This window comes from Melopsittacus undulatus, chromosome 1 (assembly GCF_012275295.1).
Source record: "Melopsittacus undulatus isolate bMelUnd1 chromosome 1, bMelUnd1.mat.Z, whole genome shotgun sequence".
Taxonomy (NCBI): domain Eukaryota; kingdom Metazoa; phylum Chordata; class Aves; order Psittaciformes; family Psittaculidae; genus Melopsittacus; species Melopsittacus undulatus.
The window spans coordinates 153,179,372-153,204,293 of NC_047527.1; the positions used below are offsets into that span (position 1 = coordinate 153,179,372).

Here is a 24,922-nt window from a genome sequence, read left to right on the forward strand (position 1 = left end):
CCTGCATACCAAGAGCGCATGGCTCTATGAGGCTCTTAACTGGGCTGGCCACTTAACACCAAAACAGAAACTTGCCTGAAAACATGTATTAAAAGCTTCAACAGTTTCCCTGAGTATTGCTACTCCAAGCCTATTGTTTATTAAGTTATGTAGTCAGTATGTAAAGGTAAGGAGCAGCCTCCAGAATTCTCACTACATAATAACTCCAGCAAAACTGAAGTCTGACCCACCTAACCATGCATCAGTCACTATCTGGTAATAGAGGATTTAGCACACGTATTGATAACTGTACATGTACAACAGGGGAATTCTAAAGAAAAAAGTAAAAAGTCAAGAAGATTTGTTATTAACATCAGAAATAAACTGATTTCCCTTCTGTTCTCTTTTCTGCTTTTACTGTAGATGCAAAATTTAAAGTTCCTCACCCCAGACTAAGAACAAGTCAATGAGGGTATGAAGCAAATACTAATCTGAAGAAGGTGTTAAGCAAACACTAATCAGAAGCTTCATCTGCCCAGAGTTTTTTTCTAAAGCATATTTTCAGCTAAAGATTTCTAATATTTTGGATGAAAAATTGTTTACATAAACCCATTGGGCAAAACACAGCTGCCCATACACAGGCATCTGGGGCCATCTGAGACACAGCCAAGACATCCACATGGGGCTGCCCAATATAATTCAGGACTTCAAGGAAACTCATACCCTTTTAGAGTGTAAGCTTCAGGCCAGCATGACAAGTAAATAGCCATGCCTGATGCTCCCACATGACTTATTTAGGTCCAAGACACAATTTTTCTATATGCAAGAGCACAGACAATGCAAGGAAAGCAAGAGATTAGGATACTTTGCTTCGCATGAATTCCTGAAAAGCTTTGCCGCTGGTCTCTTGAACACACTGTTCTGCATGCACGTATGCATCTTTTACTGTAGTAAGATTTAGGAACATCTTTATTCTGTTCTAAACTTAAGATGAACACATATTTTCTACAAAATACCTTCTTTTCCTGGGCAACTTGAAATTACTACCAAAGTTACTCCAAATACAACCTAGCTTCCCACAACTAGAAGCAAGAAGTTGGACAGTAAGAAATCATTATTCCCAAGACCTCCTAGTCAGCAGATCTTTCTCACATTCTCATCCATGAAATAAGGGAGCTATTTTAGGGCCAGTTACACATTTCTCCCATCTCCTCCCCTCAACTAGAAGGAGGCTACTGAAGACAAGTGTGTCTTATACTCCGTCTCTCGCAGTTTAGGGATGAGCTACCTTCTTATGTCGTCTAGCAGTCAACAACATACAGTTACCCCACTTCTGTTCTTGCAGTGTTATAAACCAGCTGCAGTGACTAGAGAGGTCTGCTTGGGAGTGCAAATACTATGGCACTGAACTACAAGCAGCACATTTTCTGCGCTGTGGACTATGGCTTTGTTCAACATAATGGGGGATATATAATATTATGACCTCCATGGTTTTGTCCTCTAAAGAATTCTGAATTTTGGAGAGGCAAAGAAACACAAAGCTTTCACAGTGTGAAACAAAGATCTTGATGTGACAGGGATCATGGAGTTAAGAGTGTCCTTTAAAAATGCAAGAAGTATTTCTGCCTGCAGAAGGAGATCTAGCAAACAGCTATGCTATCATCTTAGAAAATAAAAATGGAACAAGAGCATGTATCAAGAAAAAAAGAGTCATACAGAATCCTTCTGGTGTTTGGGAGCTATGGCTGAGTGAGTTTTTGCTGTCTTCCACATCTCGCTACTCAAGAAAAGCTTATTCAAAATAGGTCAAGGAAGATACAAGCAAGTTAAATGACTCAAGCGTGTGAAAGTTCCAAAGATGCTCAATTCCCACACCTCAAGAACAGAAATGAAAATCTGATCTTTCAACTAAGAACTCAGAATCCAACAGGTTCATTAGTATTTAAATAACACACTACATTCCTCGTTTTGAAGTATACTGCTAGAGATGAGGAGATGTATGCTAGATGCATGTCATTCCAATTCAGGCACATCTGAAAATATAATTCTTACTTCATAAATTATTTGCCTGTACTATTATTACTCAATTATGCCTTAAAATAGCAGTCCTAAATACTTCAAACATCATGGAAATATTTTTCTTATTAAAATTCAAACACAGATTTGCAGTATCCCCTGGAAAAGATTAAGAAAAGCAGTAACGTATTTTAGCTGAAACACAATGTGGTAATTAGTAGGACAGTGATTAAAAAAGGTGGGTTTTGTATCTAACTGGAGCTTCCCATAGTAAAGAGCTTCCCATTGAGACTGTAAACGCAGGAGTAGTAACACTTGCTTTGAAGACTGTAAAACTACAAAAGTTAGAAAGTAGGCTAACACATAACATTACAAATAGCATATTTCTCCAAAGAAACATGAGTATACACAGCCTCCTTACCTGTACAGAAGGAACATCTGTAAATGCCTTAATAAAATCATCTTCATCCACAGCTCCAGCTCCTCCTTCTTTCGAGGAACCTAAATAAATGTAAAACACTGTTTAACAGTACGCAGTGTACATGGAGGTTTTCAAACTGACAGAAGCATCCTTCAGAACACCTGATTTCAAACATTTACTACAACTTAGAAAAACCCTGAACATTCATCATGTCTAAAATCACAAGACATTGAACTCTCACTTCACCATGAATAAGGAAGAAGTCAAACTGTCCCCCCAGATTAACAGTTCTGAGCAGTTTCCAATTTGACAAAGTTGATGGTTTCATTTTATTATTTTTAGAACCATAAAATCAATCAGGTTGGAAAAGCCCTTCAAGCTCATCTGCTCCAACCATGCCCCAGCACTGCCAAGGCCACCACTAACCCATGGCACTGAGGCTTCATCACCCCAGTGTGTGAACATTTGCAGGGACGGTGACTGCAGCCCTGCCCTGGGCAGCCTGTTCCAATGCCTGAGCACCCTCTGGGCAAGGAATTGTTCCTCAGCTCCATCTAAACCTGCCTTGGGGCAGCTTGAGGCCGTTTCCTCTTGTCCCAACCCTTGTTCCTTGGGAGCAGAGACCGACCCCACCTCACTCCATCCTCCTGTCAGGCACTTGTAGGGAGAGATAGGGTCCCCCCTGAGCCTTCTCTTCTCCATCTGAACCCCCCAGGTCCCTCAGCCGTTCCTCATTACACTTGGGCTCCAGGCCCTGCACCAGACAAATCATCCCCACACTTCCTGATTTTGCTTGTCTTGGGTGACAAAGGCAGGAACCATTCTGACATCCCTTTAATCTACTAAATTCCAGCTGCATTGCTCTTGCTTCCCACTGGAATCAGAAAGAGACTGTGATGCCTCCTAAGAGCCCATGCCTCCTGCCTGCACTCACTGTTTGATTCCCCCTCTGCTCCCTCGGGTGACCAGCAAGAAGGGTGTCACAGCTGAAGAACAGCAGCTCCTACACAAAAGCAGGTGAACTGAGGGTCCCAGTCTGCACAGTTTAACCCCACACTTATTCTCTAAGCTTTCCTGCTGCTCCAGGCAAACCTGGGCTGTCTGCAGTCAAAGCAGCTACAGAAACACCTCCCTGCCCAGCTCCACGCTCAGCCCCTCCCCATATTTAAGTCATGTCCTAGTTCCTGGTTTGCATCAAGAAGGCCTCACTAGGGTGCTGAAGGGATCCTGAAGCAAGTATCAATGCTGGTTAGGAGGGGACAGACGAAAGGTCTGTTTCACCTTGATGGCACCTTTCCTGTGTGGCCTACATGATTCCTTGGCCTCATGCTCCCCAGCTGACCTGGGAGCAGGTAGTAAGAGTGGGGTGCATTTCTCAGTCTCAAAGTTCCAAGAACTTCAACAAAGAAAGCAAGGACATGGTGAAGGGAATTTGTGTTGGAGAACCTGATCTCCACTGATGAACATTCTCCTTCTCAGAGCACTCATCCCCATGGGTGCTCTCCAGTGGGCCTCAGCATCACATCACCTGAAGGAAGTTCCCCAGAACAGCCCAAACACACGACTAAAACTGTCCTACCAGAAATATTTTCTCTCCAAAAGCTTCCATGACACCTGTGCAAGTAATAGGGCAGTTACTTCTGTGTGAGGGAAGTGATGGAACTATTATCACCTACCAGCAAAGATGTCCCAAATCCCAAGCAAAAGGATCAGGGAAGAACACTAACAGGTAACCTGCTTGCTCCACACTGGCATATGCTTGCCAAATTTCATTACAATCTTGTGTAGGAACTAAGGTAACCTTAAAAAGAAAATAAATTGAAAACAGTGTCTGGATTTCACTTTTGGTTAGCAAGAGAACCGTTTCTTTAAAGGAATGAACTCAAGTTTGCTTTCAAATCAAAGACTATTGTCCTAAGACCCAGGCTGTGTTAGAAGTCAAAAATTCCAAGTACAAAGTGAAGCCTGGCACTATCCTGAAGTATCTTCAATTATCAAATCAGGCAGCTAATACAACAAGACAGATTAACTGCATGGAGGTAACCAGACTAGTAGAACACCTCCTTCCTGAGAGGGGAAAAAAGATAACCTCTGACAGCAAATGTGCACTCAGGAACAAGGCTCTTGTCTCAACCATTTCAGAGCAAGTGCAACAGCATAGATGATAGAATGTCCTCCTAACCCACAGAGCACAGCTGAAACAGGACATTAGGCAGAGAAGGCATGTATTTTACTAGATGAATAAGTATTTAAGGCAGAGGGGTCACCTAAACCAAAAAGCTAAGAATTCTTGAGAAATCAAACTCTTGATGGCTGCACTCTTAAAAAACATGTCACACTTTACAGTCCCTGACCTCCTATTTATAGTGGAAGGAATCGTGTCTGTTCTGTTTGCAGAATTTGGCAGTTTGGAACATGAGGGTCCACTATTACTACGAATTTGCTGGCAAACTTCTTAGATCTCAACACTTCTCTGCACAGTAAGATCTCTCACATGCTTCTGTAGCTGCTTAGTGTAAAACCACTGAAATGGTATCTAGCAAAATTTGGACATGATGCCTGCAGTAAGATACAGGAACACCTAACAGGTTTTGACAGCCTTAGCTCAAGGATGTTGTAAAGAGATGCTCTGCATAGCACATTTCTACATATGTATCTCCAACACCATCTGTCATAAATGCCAATGGCAGCCAGAAGGGAAAGAAGACCTAATAACCACCTATTTCTTCTCCATCCAGACAGTAGAGGGAACAAGTCCTTCCACAAGGTGAATGAGCATCTGACCAGGCAAGAAAAGGAGGAGGAAAAGACCCAGAACACACCCTTTGCCACAGAAACTCGTACAGCTCCTACAGGGGAAGATGCCCTGATCAGAGCATAATTTTATAGAAACAAATCTTGAGAAGAAATCACTTGGCACAGGATGCCATGCTAAACTAGGTGGTACAAAGACATGTCTGGATGCTCAACTCTTAATTTCATATGTCCCTCCCAAAAAACCTCCAACATGCAGTACATACTCAGAGAAAGTAAATGGAAAAGAAAGCATAAGTAGCCAAAAGGTTACCAGAAAACCTCGTTTTTAAAGGTTAGAACAGTTCTCATACAGTCAAAGAACTTTTTAAAAGATGTTTAAAATTATATACACAAGTTCAGAAAGATTTCTGTTCTTACCAAAATAGTTTAGTCAAACCTAACCCTCTGTGGTAGTCACACCACAGTAAACCTCTACGAAGCTCATATTACGTGTTTCCTAATAAGTGTTTTCTTTAGTCTGCTTCAAGGTATTACTTTGAAAAACAGAAAATAGCACTGACTACGTTTTCTATCACCTTAGCATCATCCAATAATGCATCCTGAGGAATAAGAGTAGATCCTGCATCTAAGGATTTATTACTTTAAAGAGGAACAACAGACTCCTACTTAAACCCCATTTGACACAGCCCAGGCACACAGCACTTCCCACCTTGCCCAGTTCAACAGCTAGTTCACTTCTACAGACCACTTTTTGTTGAAAGTAATACCCCCAGGAAACAGTTTTGTTGCCTCTTTGCCTGGTAATAATAAAAGGTTATGTGGTGAAGTTTTGGCAGTTCACACCTTTTCAGTTATCTCTAAAAGAACACCCACTGCTATTTCACTAATCTTTCTCCTCAGCAGCTGCATGATCCCATATGCACACCAAAATAAAGTGTGAAGTGTCTTCTCTTTAAATAGAATGCAAGTCAAAAGTCCATACTGCAGGAGAAAGAATATTGTCCAACCTTTCCCTTCCCACTCTCTTCATAGGGATGTTTACCAGTTCTGCTTACAAAGTCATTTTTTCTGTAGAGGGTAACAAAAATATGACAGAACTCAAGCTGCTGTTTCCCAGTTCAGGAGAAAGACTTTTACTACACTAAAAAGACATATCAACAGCCACACACATGCAAATGCCTTCAGAACTTCTCATGCTTCTGTCAGGCTTGACTCCCCTCCACAAAAGCAACAGTAGAGCTGTATGGAATTCCCATTTCAGACAGCACTGCCTACAGTCTCAAACCTGACGTATCTGACAGAGCACACACATTCTGAGGAGCTATTTTGCTGCTTATTACCTTCTCAGAACAAGCCATGATTACAAATTTCTTAGAGGTAGCTGTCTTGAGTGTTAATGCTTTACAGTGAATGCTGCATGTTCTTAACCTTACGCACAGACCACATAATCCTTTTGTCCAAGTACAGACGAGTTCAGCTACTGCAATCCTAATGGCAAGAACACTGTAAGCAATACTAGAAGGCTGTGACCCTGCTGCATTTAACATCTTTAAGTGCTCAGCAGATAACTAAAATCTGGAGCCTCATCAATTGGCTTCTTCTTAGATGAAATGCAATTCACATTATGTGTGGACTCAGCACACTGAACCTGCTGGGCTTCCTGCGGCTGAGACCCAGAAGAGAAAAGCATCTGAAGAAGGAGAACAATCCACACGAGGCATTTATCTACATTATCTTTTAGTTTTTATCCTAATCTTTACTTATTCTTACCCTTCAAACACTCTGGTTAGATGGCATCACAAAGAGAACTGTAAGTCCAAGTTCCACTTCAGGAAGCTGGTGAGAATCCACTAAACATAACAAACAGACTTGATATGGGAGTGAATTACCAGCTGAAGCAGCTCTGAGTTTTAGAGTGGGTTTGTGTTTGGGGTTTGTTGTTTAGTTGTTTTTTGCTGTTGTGTCATTGGTTTGGTTTTAACTCAAGTTAAGTGACTCTTGGGATGGAGACTCCGTGCAGACTACTGAGAGAGATCACACCCTCATAAGTTAAATTTAAGGTTTTCTAACTTTTAATGAGCCTCTAGGAGTCTTTTTTTGAAGAAGTGGTTTCCAGTCACAAGGCTTTCAGTTCAGCATTGTGAAGAGCTCAACACCAAAAGGGTACTGTGTGCAAGCAAAGAAATTACCTAGACTTTTGCACTATCAGTTTCCTCACCCAGGAATTAATTCCCATGGCAAAGCTCTTCCCCTCTAACTGAAACATTTGAAATCTTCCCATCAGATCACAAAAACTTTGGACTGCTTCATTTCCTGCACCACCTTGATGCTCTCTCCCTACAAAGCTGTACATCATGGGACAACGAAACACCAGGGCAACGCTACATGGGAGAAGGAGCATGTCATGAAAGTTATATTGGACTGGTATTTTTGTTTCAAAACCAAGAAATGTTTAATCAAAGCTTGTTTAACTGTTTTATAAAGCATACAAGCCCTGGTCTTAAAATGCTTGGCATGTATTTGGTAGCATGTCTCTACTAGTCCAATTCTTCTTCCTACTTCTATAGGTCATTTGACAAAAATTTCCCTGTTAAAAAAGGGGATTTCAAATGTAGTACAGAAACTTGGGAGTAACACCAACTCTAAAACTTTGTTTCACTCTGGTTTTGAACCCTTTGCTCAAAGGCAGCAGAGACTGGAGGAGAAGATGCAGATCATTCTGGATTTAAAAAGTACTGCTACCCTTCTGACTTTGTGGAATAACAAACACTGAGCTGTACATGAGGAACTGTCAGTAGCTTCAGCTCAGGGCAGGGTATGTGGGTAGGATAAGCTCAAGCACTTACTCAGCTTTTTGTACAACAGATTAACTGGCAGCCCCTCCTCACTCCTACTGACCGCCCTCAATCTAGCGCTAGTACATCTGAATAGTGAATTACAGTGGGGAATGGCTAAGCTGAGAATAAAACAAACTGGCCAAGAAGTTTCAACAAGCAAGCTTCCTCCTTCTATTCCCTGTGTAATTGTGCTGGTGTAACAGTTCGTGTCACTTACTGACTTTGCTCTACAAGTTAAGGAACAGATCATGCTGCAAACTGCCGCAGCTCTGCTGACAAACCTTAGAGGAAAACCAAACCACAAGAAGCTTTAGTGATCTTAGCTCTCACAGAAGTTTCTATCAACGGAATTCCATTTGCCTTGTGTCCATTTTCTGAGGAAAACAATGACTGCATCAGTAAACAAATAATCTACAATCCTCAAAGACCAACCTGTTGTTATAAACTTGTCTGTATGCAAGCACACACCTTGCCTACCAAACCTTGCACATAAACCACAGGAAACCACTGGGAGGTTACCTTATGGGATTGCTCACCACATCTGCCTGATGGCAGTTATTACATGCACATAGGGGAGAGAGGGGTGAGAGGGACAGCAGAAGGAACATGTACTGGGCTCTTCAGCCACTGCAGTGCATAATATATTAGCTCAAGCTAAAATGCTTTTGGCTGAAGTTGAAGTGCCTTTGACAAACACACTGGGCAGTCAGATCAGCAAGCCTGTTCAGTTGTTTCAACACAAGGCACAGGATTTTTTTGAAGTAAGTTTCAGAAACAGAATATATTTTTAAGTCACCAGATGCAACACTAAACCCAAACAAGCCTTTTATTTTTTTGGCAGAACCTTCACTGACAAAGCCTTCATGTTATTCTAAGCGAGCTTAGAAGCAATTCAAGTTATAACCAAGTGACCTGCAGAGTAGAAAAGCCTTTGCTAGAGAGTCCACTTAAAGAGAACTGACAGATGAACTCTGTCATGTCAGCCCCAGTGACTGACATTCATTCTGAATCTATGTGTCCACCTCTGCTCCTCCAACACCAAAGTCTTTGTCCCTGAGGCACTCAAAGTCATTCAAGCTGAAACAGATGAAAATCTGAACAAAATAGCCAAATACCCTCAAATGCCTTTCTAATACCTTCTGTTCCTTACTTTATCTGCCTACATTGGAAACATGGCAGACAGGGTTAGAGAACTTCCCTAGAGATCCCACCTGTATCACACCCACTTCATTAAAACATTCCTCCTACATGCCAGAGATGCTGCACACGAACAGAAGATTCCACCCAGCAAGTGAGTGTGCTGTGTGTGAGCAGAGCTCTTCACACAATTACTCACTGCAAGAAAGATCAGGAGCAGGGAGAGACAAGAAGAGATAAAGCATGACCTATGCTGACAAGGAAGAAGGTGGTGTGGGGTGTTCAACTACCAGGATAGCACATCTCAATAGTGTTTGAGGTGTGCTACATTAGTCAGGGGCAAATGCAGGACTGCACAAAATAATGGACTGAAGTTTTCTAGTTACCTGATATTTACCAAGAAGGAGATACTGTTAATATCTTTCTAGCAACCATCAAATTTTAGGGAGTTTTTTTGGCTTTAAGAATGAAGACAATTCTAAAACTGAGGGTTATTTCAAATAATGCCACCATCAAATCTTGAACTAGCACATTGAGGATCACATCCTGCAATGACAGTGTACTTATAGACACTCATCCTATGCACTTAAATTTCTCTAGTAGCCATATTTCTGACTACTGATAGGACAGTGGACTATATAGATCTCTTGTCTGACCAGCATCACTGCTCATATGAGTAACACATGGGAAACTCCTCACTTCTGGAAGAGTCTATGACTTGACTGACTATAAAATACATTTGTTATCTACACTAATGGTCTTTAATATGCTAGATGCAGGATTTATAAATACTATGTAGAAGGGTAATACTCTCTTAGTGCAGACATTTACCATTCCTATCTGCTCGCAAGCTTGTTACTAGACAGAACTAGTTTAAGCACTGGTAACCTCAGGGAAAAAAAATGTATGGAGATGGAGGCAAACACAGAAAGATAAAAATTATGAGCAGCAGAAGTAAAATGAAGAGAAATACTAGCTGCTAAAAATGAAAACAGTGGTAATGGCCTTACTGACCAATGGTGACATACAGAAAATGCTAAAAAGATGGAGGGTCAGCTCAAGGAAAACTTGATTGGAAAAAAACACCAAGGAAGTCATTCTAGGAGGTACACATTCCATGTAATAAAAGAAATCTGTGCACAAGCCAATTAATAGATCTGTAAAAGTTTCTTCTTGGTATACAGCAAGAGAAAAAAGTAGAGGTAGTCACGAACAACTAAAGACTGGAAGACAAATTTCCACTTTCCAGCCATTTGGTGAAAAATACAAAGTGGAACATCCTTCCTACAAAGCATTAAGGCAAAAATTCCCATGGTTAAGCACCTGAGCAGCCTGTAGAACCACACACACGAACGTGCAAGAACAATTTCATCAACATTATTCAGGCCAAATGTTTAGTTTTTAGAATTCTGACTAGAGACATACTGAGAGAATATAAAAAGAAGGGAAACAGGTAACACAGGTGAACACTCCTCAGGAGTTTCCAGACTAGAAAGGAGATGGTACAAAGCAACGAGTGACCAAAGGGCTCTGCTCACATTTTGTCCTTTTTCCATGTACTTTTTTAATTTTCCTTTTTTTTTTTTTCTGAAGATTGGCAATACAGGAAAAGAAGGAAAACCCATGTAATAGTCTGGGGGAGATAATATCCTTTACTATTGAATTTTTACATTAACTGTGAAATGAGTTGAATGATTATTCTGTTCTTATTTCCCTTCTGCAGCTCTCCTACCTCCATGTTTTTACTGCAGAGCATGTAAAGTCAAAATCTCCATGTAAAAATAGTTTTACTATAAAAATCATCTATATTTAATAAAATATTATTAAAATAGGCACATACTGAAAGGAGCAGGAATCCTGAGGATTCAGTTCTACTACATGTGGTGGGTCCCCCATGCAAAACCCACCAAGCTTCAGGTTAAAGGTGATGGTATTATTAGTAGTAGTAGCAGTTCTTTGTGTAATAATAAAGAATACTAAGATTCAATTTCAAGAGACCATCTCCTTTAGGAAGTCTTTTAGGTGGTACTTTCTGACTGACACTGCTATCAGTTTGGAGCTATACTATGGCAGTGTTGATCCCGCCCTATGGGAATCTTTTCAATTCATTACGAATTCTGAAGATCACATTAGAAAAACAGTAAATTATCAGAACATTAGGTACATCTTCATAAGTAACATGAAAATGCTTAAGGCACCTCATCTGGCATGTGTATCTCCTTTCAAATTTAGCTTTGCAGTTCACATAACAGAATGTTACATGAATAAAAACATGCAAAATATCACTTCTATTAGAGAAATCCTTTACTGCATCACCTGTTCATAAAAAAGCCACCTGAAACATGGTGCATTTCCACTTAATCATGTATTTTTCTGAATGAGTACATGAACCATCCAGAAAGCTGTCAATTCTTTAGCAGTGAACCCTTGCTTTTGTTAGGTTACCCCCGCCCTAAAAAACTGCAGATTTCCATGTTCAAAGACTGTAATTAGTAAGCAGCAGCAGCAGCATCCTGTTTCATGTCTACCATGGAATAAAAAACCCCAAAGCCACCTGGCACAGGTTTTGACACCCCCTTTTTTATCTTTCATACCAATTTCACAACAGGTTAGGGATAATGAGAACATCCAGGTGTAACATGCACCTCTGCTGAGGTGTATGACTGATGGCTAGTCCCTTCCAGCCACGTGCAGCAGTGCAGACCCACAGCAGAAATCTCATCTACACAGACAGAATTTCACAGTATACCTGTATATACAGCAAGTGAGGTGTGGATTCTATCAGAGATATCCTTATATTCATTTCACCAGCACAACTGCTATCTCCAGATGTTAACTGTGTTTATAACATAAGAGACCTTTATAAGCCAAATGTACATTCCCACAGACATGCACACACCTTTACGTATGAATAATCATGTAAAACAAAGTCCCTTACTGTTCTCAGCCCTGCAAAAATACTGCAGTCATGAATTAAACATCACCTTCCAAAGTTCTCTGGGTTGTCCCTGCTCTGGCAAGGTTTCTGGGAATACCAATTACAAATCTGAATAGCTTTACATTACCTCCAACCTTAGGCCCACCAGCTGATCCTGGCTTCCGTGCACTATTCGAAGGATTTCCTGGCTTTTTAAGTGCTGGAACCTTGAAGGCTGAAGCAGCTGATGATGGCCTATTTCCATCCACTGACTCTTCATCATCGAAGCTTTTGTCTAGAAAAGGATACATGAAATAAAATTATAGCTATTACAATGGATGCATATTTACTTCCTAATCAACTATTTTGCTTCACATTTCACAGAAATTCACAAAATGCGTAAATAAAACCAAATATTTATCACTTTGTCCTCTGTCTCTGACCTAGGAACAAAATGACAATGAGAAATAAACAGCATTTTCTATATCTTCAGTTCTTATAAGGTTATAATACTATTTTACCTCCATAATTAAACACTGTAAACCTGAGAATAAAAATGAATCATGCCCACAAAGGGAAAACGTCCTTGCACAGATGCAGTATTTTTGCCTATTTCTGAGTATTTTCCTTAAAAAAAAAGCCCTTAAAATCAGTTTTATTATTCCATTCTACCATAGACAAATGCTTCTCCCTTTTCTCCTCTCACTCATGCATGTTCTGCCACACACCCTCCCACAATGTCTCTAACCAGCACTCCCTGTCTCCTTCCTTCCACCCTGATTTTTCAACTCACAATCACAGATCCTCTTGCAGATCAGCCGCCTCATTCCTCCGACAGCTCTTCGATCCCTCACCCTAGGACAGACCCAGCACCTCACATGGCCGCACGCAGCCAATTCTCAATGCTGACCACAGGTTCCATCAGCAGCTGCCTGTGAGCAGCTTGGATCCAGCACCGAGCGTGGTGCCGGCATCTTGCTCTGCTCCCCGCACCGGGAGCTGCGCAGCCAATGGGCTGCGGGGTGACATCATCTGCTGGGGCCACCACCACCGGAGAAGGTGGAAAATATCCATCCAAATACATTCATTCCCACACACCATATCTGCCACTATCCCAGCCCTTCATTAAAGACACCAGGCAGGCAGACAATACTCTGGGGTTTGCACTCCTCTTGCCTTGGAATTCCGGGTGTATGCATTTTTAATCAAGAAGGAAATTCATCTCTAATGACGGAATAAAACAGTCTCAACAGAAAATATTTAGGCTTAAAAATAAAGGAACGCCAAAGCCACCAAAAAAATACCCAACACTGGAAGGTGAATGCTTCCCAACGCACCTGGAGGAAGAAGGATTTATCTATGTGGCACAGAAAACCACATCTGCCTATGGTGCCTATGGTAAATAAATGGGCGAGGCTCCATGACGGTAATGAAGGACCACTTGAGATTGTCACTTGCTCTACACCCTGCCCACTTCTAAAAACCAGTATTAATTACAAAGCTTTATCATCCCTGCAATGGTAACTATTTACCCTGTGCTTATTCCAAACCTGCTCCCACTGAAATGTCAGCTATATTTAACAACAGCCGCCCTCAGGAAGGCAGCTTGCATCAAACGGGTAAAGCAAGGTGCTGTCCAACAGCATCTGCAGCACCAAACGACACAACATCCTGTGTTTGACATGCCCAAGAGCCCTGCTGCTGCGGCTAGGACGTTTTCCCAGCATCTGTGCAAGGCTGTGTGCTGCACTAACAAACCTGCATGCCCTGAGACGCACCCCAAGAAACACCTGGGAGTATACTGACAATTTCCACTAACGTTATCCCTTTTTCATCTACAAACAGCTATTTTTATGATAATATTGCTGATAAGAACCGCATATTATGGCTGTATAAACTCTGGGAATCAGGGAAGAGGCATAAGCCACCCCCCCCGCCCCCCCACCGTGTGTGTTGCCATGGGAACCGGGCTGAGGCAGAGCCGCTGAATCCAAGGCTCCAGCCCACAGCATCCCACGTAGAGGCAGGGAAAACCACTCACACCAGGGCCAGATGAGCTGCAGTGAATTAAACACGGTAACAGACGCTTGGATAGCCATGGTTAACAGCTAGGTAGGGTACCTGCAACATCATGGGTCACTGTGAAATAGCACTACGAAACAACTTACAGGTTTTTAACCAGCATGAGCAGATCAACACTGACACATGAATATGCCGTCATGGAGGCTGATTAAAGCACGCTTTTCAAATAAAAATGGGTTTCTTGCTACACCTTCAAAGTCTGAGAAGGAAACAGGCAGGTCTGCCACATCCAAATGCACGACAGTGCAGTGCTCATGGGCAAATACTGCCCAAGAAGCCTCTGAAAATTAAAGCTATTTGCAGTACAAGCTTAAAAATAGTAAGTGAGCATCTGCTCATTTATGCAAAACCTCCTCATGGTGAAAAACCTCAGCAGCCCCAAACACCAGCGTGCTTTGGGAGCCAAAGCTTTGATAAATCCATTTTACCGTTATCGAGCTACTCCTTACAAAGGAGTACTGAAGATGGAGAATTGCAGAAGTTACTGCTCCACCTCTACATGCACAAGTAGAACATCAGCAAAATGCAAAGGCAACAGCCCCAAAACGTGGAAAATTATGCACGTTGTGGAAATTATAGGATGATGTATTGGACAACAGCCTTGGTAACACTGCCACATTACTCTGCCTAGTGAATAGAATCATAGAATAGCAGAATGGTTTGGGTTGGAAGGAATCTTATCATCCACTTCCAACCCCCTGCCATGGGCAAGGACACCCCACCTGAGGCCATGTAGCCCCAAGGCTCTGTCCAACCTGGCCTTGAACACTGCCAGGGATGGAGCATTTACCATTCTCTGGGCAACCTATTCCAGGGCCTCACCACCCTCACAGTAAGGAACTTCCTTATTATCTAATCTGAACTTCCCCTGTTTCAGTTTAAACCCATCACCCCTATTATTTTTCACACATTTAAAACATTAACACTGGATTAAAAACATACACTATCAAATATCAAGTGTTTTTGAGACACATAAAACTGACCTTAACCACTGATACACTGATGTCCACAACTAGACTTTGCATAAATTATGTTAAAACACATTAAAATGACAGCACACTACCATAAATGTGTAAAGTTAATGAGTGAAAAGGACCTCTATTGATTCAATGAAGGCTCAACTGATAACACAGCTGAGTTTCTTTTGTTGAGTAGTTGCTGGATTTTGGTGGGTTTGTTGGGGGTTCTCTTATTAAACATGAGCAGGAAAATTCTGCGCTGTCCTTTCCAGAGACCAGAAGTTTCCCCCAAGATTTTGGGCCTTTACACTTATATTTCCCTAGGCTTTAGCCACAATATAACTGGAAGTCCTTATAGCACCACACAGGGTATGATGATGCTGCACTGTCAGTATCCAGTTGTGACTGCAATTGGTTTCATGCAACTTACAGAAGACACAAAAGCCTAAATACGATGGATATTTCACACCAAACTTATCTGAAGGATGCAAACACCGCTTCATTCTAGAATAGCTAGGTAATTTTTATCCCAAGTCATTTTAAAGGCTATACACATACAGAGTATCCCATTTACATATGCAAATACACCTGACAGCTGGGAAAGTATCATCCCAACAGCACTGCACAACAAAGTCCCAGGGGATAAAAAGAAAGGAATACAAAACTGTATGAATTGCTAGCAGTGTACAGAACATCTTGAATGAAAACCACAATTAATGAAAGACACAACCTCAGTGAAGTCTCGCAGGACTATTCTTGCACTCAATATTGTCTTTTTAAATCACAGTGAGTCAGAAGAGATTTGGAGGTAAGCACAGGACACAGAAAAGAGCTTGGAATCTCCTATTGCCAAAAGCTCCTCAAGAGACCTGATGGGCTGCAAATGTTCTAACTCTGGAACAAGTTCTTTTCCAGACCAACAACTTCAAAGCAGAACAGAGGGGAAAACATATTCAAGAAAAGGTTATTGTTCTGTTCCGAAACACATGATCCCATTCCCAAGCATTAGAAGTTTTCTAATAGGGAAAAAGAGATCTGTACTGCAGTGTGGTGTCCTGGGGGGTGCTGTGCAGCAAGTGAACTGGTGTCATGAACTGCTGTGTACTGCTACAGAGCATTTCAGTGACGGCAAAGGCATATTCTTAGTAAAACACTCATCATAACTACCTGTGGGACACATCAGACCCTGGTGCTTGCCACACTTTCAAAACTCGGGGTTTACCAAAGTTATTCAAAGATTAAATCCAGACACACCTAATCAGTTAGAAACACAAACCAAACCCCAAACCATTCCAGAGGTCTAAATACTGAAATTCTTAAGGAACAAACTATGCAACTTGAACCAAAATAACCACAAGATACGCGACATCTTTGTGCCTTGTAGCATTACTGTGGAGGACAGATTTGCAAGCATATAGTACCCAGTTTGTAAAGTATTCAGAGAGATCAAACAACAAGCATTTACAATCAGACTTGACACTCAATGAACATTCTAGTACCCGAATGCTAAAAACCTCTAAACAAGCTATTTAACGTGATTTGGCCATAGAACAACCAGGGTAACTAGAGATGTACCCAGGGAAAAAGGAGAATCTAAAACTGTTCATGTCTAAAGAAAGTAATATTTTATTTTTAAAGAAAGTTAAACACATTTATTGCTTCTGCAGCTCAAGACTCTACCTTAGTTGGTCTTAAGATTCATAGATCAATGTGACATTTAATATCTAACAGTTGGCAAGTCACAGTCAATAACAGAAGAAAGAAATATCCTATCCCCTACACGGCCATACAAACAGAAGATCTCTATTCTCTTTGTGCCAATCAGAAGTTAGCTGATGCTAAAGCAGATCCCCAAATAACCACAGAGGGGAAAAAGAGGCACATCCCTGCAAGTAACACAGAACTAAATCTGGCCACCAGGGCAAATCTCAATACCGCATCCAAACGGACATCCTACACACCTAACAGTACTAGGACTGCAAGTACCAGCTTACAGTATGTCACAGTAGACTGACAACAGTCAAACCAGAGAACATAGTATCTTCTATAGAACTGCTTTTAAACTTTGGTTAAAGTTTAAAGTGGAAACTGTTTGTGATGACACGACTGCAAACTGTGACCAAGCAAAACAAGAACAAGCAGATGAACTCCTCACATCTGAGTTAGTCTCGCATCCTGTGCCCACTGAGACAGCAACTGACCATCTCTCTTCAGTGATTTACAAACACAGACTGCATCAATCACTTGGAATATCGGGGACTGGATCACTAGCTCGATTCTAGATGAACTGGTGCAGTCTACGACAACATTGTCAAGCATGAAAATGAAGCCACAAGCACTACCAATGCATCAGGTTAGCTGATCCTTCTAATCCATACCTTAAACCAATGACCCACATCATTTAGTGAGCACTTGATCCCTTAGACTCAGGCATTCCATATGCAATGAATCTGTTTATCCTGATGCAAAGGGCAGGGTTCATTTGCCTGAGCACAGCCACCTAAAACCAGTATAGACACTGGATTTAGGTCTTGGGTGTCCTATCTGGCCCCAGCTGACATTCCAGAAGGGCACAGATCTCTGGTGGGTTTTATGTCTCACTTTGCTGCTCTGTGTGGCTTGTGTGGATGCTGCTTGAATGGCACTACAAGCCTACGCCTGGGCAGCTGAATCACACCCAAGTGCTTCAGATCTACTGGAAAAGCTGTAATCCCTGGACATTCTCCCTGCACCATGGGACATAGAGGGATCTTAGACCATAAGGACACAAATTCCCATTCAAAACCAAAAATTTGCTTCCCACAATGATGAAGCAATGTCCTTCAGAAGGTGATAGTGTAGTGACAAGAACATAAGGCCACTTGCTGATGGGTTTAAGTTCACTTCATGGTACTTCCTCTGCTTCTCTTTGCATTCCTGGGGAGCTGTATCTAGCATTCAGGGCTGGTAAGTGGTTCTCATGTTCTGTGCAACTCATTCTGATGCTCATCAACAAAATCTCAAACTCTTAGGCAAGAAACAAAAGTCTCAAAAAAAACCCTCCAATGTACTAAAGCCAACTGTGAGGTTAAATGTATTCCTTCGTGTGCCAGCTTTTTGGACAGTTCCAGTGGACTAAGGCCTTTAAAAAGAATAACTGAAAAGGCAGCCAGCACAGGGAGAAGCAGTCAGTAACAGCAATAAGGCAGGGGAAGTTCAGGTTAGATATAAGCAAGAAGTTCTTTACTGTGAGAGCAGTGAGGCGCTGGAACAGGCTGCCCAAAGCAGTGGTGAATGCTCCATCCCTGGCAGTGTTCAAGGCCAGGTTGGGAGACATTGTCTAGGGTGAGGTGGGTTGGAACAAGATGACCTTGAAGTCCTTTCCAACTCTACCCATTCTATGAGTCTATTTATTAGTCAAATGTATGCTAATGAAACAATCTCCAATTCTGATGAAGTTCCTCCAACTGTTCATCAACCAAAGTGGAGGATAGCTCTCCCACATCCCATTGACCAGCTGCAGCACATAGACTCACACCAGAGGTGCCTCTTCTTTTCCTACCTCACATATTGAGAAGTGGAGCTAAAGAAATTATGGCAAATTACCTTTAATCTACTCTCAATGCTGCAAGTTCACTGCAGGTGACAAACACTGTGGTTTTAAGAGGACAGACCCTCCACCAACCAGGCTTCTACAAGAAGCAAAAAACTCACATCAGATGTGGAAAATCTGAATTCTCTGGTACATAGCTGGACAGCTTTAATAGCTGTCATTTCTCCTCCTCTTTTGTGAGACCATCCAATCCCAAAATAATACCTACTGACTGCTTCCCTCAGTGTTTCCAAATGGTTTGCAAAAATCATCACCACAAAGATGAAACCAATCTATACAGATAAGCTATCGACCTTTAAGTCCAATAGCAAACCTCATATTGTGTAAGCTGATGGACCAAAGGACTTTATCAGGTCAACACACAAAGCCACTTGAAATGATAAAAGGGTGTTAAGTCAAATATAAACCTACTCATGTTAATTGTTCAGGTGACCATAGAACACAGTGGAGCTCTTGACTTGATGAAAGCAAATATACCTAATTTGAAGAATTAGGCTGTTAGAAGCTTTGTTCCCTGTCTTCATCCCTTCTCCCCAACTTTCCTCAAGCTCCCATAATTTTGAGGGCTTTTTAAGAGTTTTGTCAGTTGAAGAATTTCCACACCAATTAAAAGTACCAGAGAAATTCTAAAACAGTAACCATGAAAATCTTGTCCATAGTCCAAATAACTCCTTTGAGTTTTAAATTGTAGTTACTACTTGTAAGAATCTATAGGCATAGCTGGTTTTCAAAAGGCTCTTTCCTGCTGTTGCTACAAAAGCATATGTTGATGAAGGAGTTGGGAAAGGAGAGAATACAAGAAACCTCTAAACACAGTCCTTTAAAACCAAGTTACTTTCATAAATACAATTTACAGACTAGAATCTCTGACTCCGGTGAATATTACAGCAGAACCTTCATCTCTGAAGGCACTTCAGACACCTTGCTCATCAGTATTTACTACAGGAAGGCTTTATTAAAAACAATATATAACAGTGAGGAAATACTCCTCATATCTATATGAGGAGTATATACATATATATTTATAATACATGTTTATAATAGACAGCAAAGATGAACACTAACCCTGCAAGGCAAATACACAATTAGTCATGCAAGAGAGTCTTGTAACATCTGTCAAAGAAAATCCTGACTAGACTTTAAATTTCTCCTTGGGCTGTTGGCAGTTCTAATGCTCATTTCAAAACACAGCTTTTCTATTTATTTCTTTATTCTAGCAAAGAAGAAGAAACCTGTACTATTAGCAATAGCCTGTAATAATCAAAAATGTTTCAAAACCAATACTGGTATCAACTGAACCACCAAAGGAGTCTTTTTTCTTATGATAACTTGTTCTTGAAAACAAAGGAAAACAGACTCCAAAAGCAACCAACACTTCTGGATGCCAGATGAAACGTGGAAATCTTTCCAGTGAGCTGGTATTTCCCCTTTAATAAGAAACCAACCACCACCACCACCATGCACAAGTCCCCCAGAAATGAGCACCAAAACATCCCTGATGCTTCAAAAATGTCATTTAGAAACTAGAAGACAAAACTTACTGGTAGTTTTTAATCCAGAATACCAAAACACAAATGTAGTTATCACTCTAGAATTTACAGTGATTTTGAGAGATCTGTGTTTGTCCTATGATTGCAGCTTTGTTGTTTAAGGAAGAAATGGTTCAAGTTCCACACGTGAATTATTCCTTGAATTAAGTTTTTAATTCACATCAGTGTTAAACCTCACTGTATTCATCCATTCTCTAAGTAGAAACTGTCTTTTCATACAGCCTTTGGCTTGTTTACACATTCCCCCCCTCCCACTCAGTTGTTTCACTGTACCACTGTTCTTTTACTGCTATTAGCAACAGTACGTGTACTTTACAGACAAAACACTACTCAGGATCCATGTTAATCACTGGGACTAGCATATGACCTTACCATGGAAAGCAGCTTTGCTCTGGTTTGGTTTAGAACAGCAATCGAATTCAGATACTCACAGTATCTGTCCTTCCTCTCTCAGGCACAGTGAGAGGAATTCTCCAAACCAACATGCCCTGCTAATAACGGAAGAGGAGGGGTGCAGAACAACGACAGGAAAAGAAGCCAGTGCAGGCGCAGTCAGCACACTGGAAAACACGGGCCCAAAGAGGAACATAAAAGGGAACATTTCTGTTCTGCAGAAAAGACGCCTGCTACTGTCTAGAACTCTTTTTCCAGGAAACAGCTCTGAATGGTACAAAGCACCACAGTTACATCCTGCCCAGTTTCTAGGCCAGCTGCTTTATTACCATCATTCACAGGACTTTCAGTTTAAAAAAGCCTCCTACCAGAGGAAAGGAAAATCAGAAATGCACAAGCAGTGTAACTGTAAATATATATTAAATCAAGCTAGTGTCTCAAGATCACTATAGCCTTTGTACCTTTATTATGTCCTATCTTTTTGTCAGAAGTAAAGTACTAAAGCTGTACAGCACCCACATTTTACAGAAACTACTAATCAGATTAAAGCCTTAGGAAGACAGCCTTCCTTCCAAAGAACATCAGGGAATGGAAGATAATTGTTCTTGTGCTCTAGGACCATGCATAAATTAATGAAGTATTTTGAAAGAAGACAAAACCCACAATTTGATATGCATGTGTAGCAGGATAAAAAGATAATTGCTATTCATGAACCAGTCACACATGCTTTATCACCTCAAATCTGACGACTGTTCAAGGTCATAGTGCCATTTAAATAAAATCCTACTAATAAACAAACAGTTATCTCACTCCTTACACGATTCAAAATAGTGTACTTGGTATATGCTAGTGCACCAAATAGGTCCTCTTACAAAGCTGATTATATGCTTTTAGATAGCCCTCAAATACCTTGTGTCTGGTTCTGCAGAGTGTTTAGTACATCTTAAGAAAGCCCGTGTCTAATCTTCCCTTCATGGCTCCTCACAGTTTTAGGCAGATAATTTTGTCCTTATTCAAACTACCTTGTGCAACTGGGAGCAAGAGAGTTCCTTACCTGGAAAATAATGAAGCAGCAAAGCACAAACTGACAATAAGGTGAGCAAGCACTGAAGGAAAACACTGCATGGCCTCTCCTGAGGACAATGCACAACACTTTGCAAACAGCCCCTGGAACACCCTGATCAGGGTATTCATGGATAAGGACACAAATGCATTATCCACTCCCAAGAACAAGAAATCCAGAGCGAGGAATGGCTCCTGACAGGTTTTTCTCAGCAGCCTCAGAACACAACCTGCAGGTCCAACATAGACCTACATTCACACAAGTACACGCATTGCCTTTATGACTGAGGTAGTGCATCCCTTCCCACGGACACACACTCCATAGGGTGGAAGGAATGGTCCAGCTGCTTGCTGGGCCACAAACACAGTACTGCTTCTCTTCCTTTACATTCTTCCAGCAAAAGACTGGAGAGCTTGAGACAGTTAACATGGGGGCAAACAGAAAATCTGGCTCTTCCCTTTAATCTTCACGTGAGAAACCAGATTAAGATTCAGCTGTTAAGCACTGTGTTTTACTTACATTTGTGCTTGTGCTCAAGAGCACTGACAAAAATCCTACAGGGTTACAATAAGCCAGTGTATTGCATTAAAGAGGAAAGGCTGAAATAACCACCTCCATATAGCGTTTCCAAGCATACTCTGTACAGTTCTGTAACACATTTAGTCTGATTGAGTAAATCAAAATGAATAAATAGATTAATAAATATCTCTTCTCTTTAAGTATCAACACCTTCCAGAAAATCAGCAATAGTCACACAAATAGTAAGTTGATTATTCATATTGGCTACAACCAAGTGACACTCTGTCAAGAAAAGACATTTCCCATAGGCTACAGAATCACTAACCTTAACAGATTGTTTCTTCTGTGTTGCATATATTAATTAGGAGGATGTGCAGGGTATTTGCAAAACAAAAGACCATGGCAAAACCTATGTTAAATTCAGGGGGAAAAAAGACAGCAAAGTTTTCTCAGCAGTAACTAGGGTTTTGTTTTCCCTAGCAGTTTCATAACACAATGTCAGAAGACTGAATTCCTTCTAAATGCAGTAAGCAGCAGTTTAAAGAGAGACCAACAGCTACATAATCATCCTACACACTGTTAATTGTATCTGGCATTACTGCTCAAAGCTCCTACACAGAGCATCAGCTGACTGCCTGCACAGCGCTTGGTTCTTAGTGCCTTTGTTAATGACGAATTCAATTATACAGCAGAGAGCTCCACAACCACCCTCACGTTATAAACCTCGACCATTACAGAGCTTCAGAAATCCCATTGCTTTGCCCAGGGAACACAGTTATTTCTCCACATGCTACAACTCGCTCCTCAATCTGCAATCACCAGTGTTTACACCCCGTGGAGAATTGTGTTGCTTCACAGGAAGGAAACAAACTACAACATTCCTGGGAAAAACCCCTCACCATGACTGTACATGTTCAGCTCCACAGAGACCAGGACATCTTCACACCGTGCGGGTGACAACCATCTTCTTTAGTGTTATTTGACACGGTATCACTATAACCACCTGTGTAAGCACAGCCCTCCCACTGTGCTCCCTGACTTGCTGCAAGTCACACACCAGCACTTCCCAAGTTTCTCTGGAAATCATCGTGCACACACTGAAAGTCATCAAGGTACTGAGCTCAGTGCCACGGCTGTCACACAGTCCCGGAGCTATGAGGAAGGTAAACCCTGTGTCCAGGTCTACAACACAAGGACAAAACCTGGGTCTCTTTTCTGACCTACTTTCCACGGGTTTGTGTAAAATACACTCTGCAGCAAAGGAAAAGTAGTAACACCCCGCGCTGTTATCAAACAGATCCTCCCAACCCTAGAAACAAGGCATTTCCTCTATAGCTACACTCAATTACTACACATCTCTCCACAGAGCAGCACAGATGAGAACACGATCACTTCCAACGCGGTGTAACGAATTCTACCTTGTCCCACAGAACTGCTGCGCACCGCACCGGGACAGGAGAACACCACAGACGCGGTGACACCGGGACCGAACCCACCAGGGGTGGTGGCACCGGGACAGGGGTGCGCAGAACGGACCCGCTAACACGGGGACACGATGGTCCCGGAGCACCCCAGAATCCCCTCACGGCTCACACAGCGGGCCCAGCGCGCCGCGACGTGAGGGGACCTCACTGAGGTAAAATGTCAGCCGGCCCCGCGGGAGCCCTGAGGTACCCAAACCCTCCCGTGTGAGGCGGAAGGCACGGAGCGGAACCCGGCCCCATCCTTCCCCCCTTCACTGCCGGGCAAGGCAGAGCCTGCCCCGCAGCTCTCGGGGCCACCACGACCCCTCGGGCCCCGCAGCTCTCGGGGCCACCACGACCCCTCGGGCCCCGCACTCACCGTCCCCCACCGCCATCCTGCCGCAACAGCCGCCCCGCTTCAAAATAGCAGTCCCGCCTCGCGGGGAGCCCGCTCCGGCCCCGCCCACCGGGGGCTCTTACTGCGCGCCGCGCCGGTCACGTGACACCTTATCCTTCCCCCCCCCCCTCTTCCTCGGGGGAGAGATCCCAACGGGAAGCAGTGGGAATAGGAATGGGAATGGGGTAGAGCGGAACAGGAGCAGGGTCCAGGCTCTGTACAGCGGAATAGGATAGCACAGGGTACAGCAGAGCAGCAGGAGAGAACAGAGGTCGAGCAGGGCAGACGCAACCCCGACGGAAGCAGAAGATGGCTCCTCGAAGGAAGGCGAGGGAAATGCCCTCGGCACATTAAGCAGCACGTATGCGATGGATGCAGGGGGGCAGGCTGCAGTGCAGTGGGAATTACGGTGCAAACATACCCAAACCCTGCACTTGTGCTGGTGGTTTACCCCCACATCACTGCTTCGGGTGACATACTGAGGTAGAAAAAGTGCAATCCCATAACAGGATTAAACGTAGTACCAATTCCAATTTACTGCGTCTTGCCTAAGGAGCAGTTTAAGTGCAGATGGACACAGACACAGCTGTGAGGCCGGCCCTCACAGATCAGGCATCAGCAGGAGCACAGTTCCCTGCAGTAATAACTCAAAACCTCACACAAGTTCCTTACAAAGCAGTGGAAGCAGCAGCCTTCACTTTCAAAACTGAGCCTTGTGCTTCACTGGTGGCTCCTTTTTCCTATGTACAGTTATAATCCAGCAATGGGAGTTTCAAATAACACAGCTACACACTGATCGTTTGCATTGAAGAAACAACCTAAATCCCTCCAGTGATCACC

General features: G+C 42.4%; 1 protein-coding gene across 7 annotated transcripts in view; it reads right to left on the minus strand.

The window, feature by feature from the left end:
- CLASP2 (cytoplasmic linker associated protein 2) overlaps positions 1-24,922 on the minus strand; it is a 118,200-nt gene that overhangs the window by 59,734 nt on the left and 33,544 nt on the right. For all 7 annotated transcript variants that reach the window (XM_034061839.1, XM_034061896.1, XM_034061869.1 and 4 more), the window contains exons 8-9: positions 12,213-12,359; positions 2,417-2,496 (exon numbers count right to left, since the gene is read on the minus strand). In XM_034061839.1, coding sequence (XP_033917730.1) covers positions 2,417-2,496; positions 12,213-12,359 — 227 coding nt within the window. The remainder of the gene's footprint in view (positions 1-2,416; positions 2,497-12,212; positions 12,360-24,922) is intronic.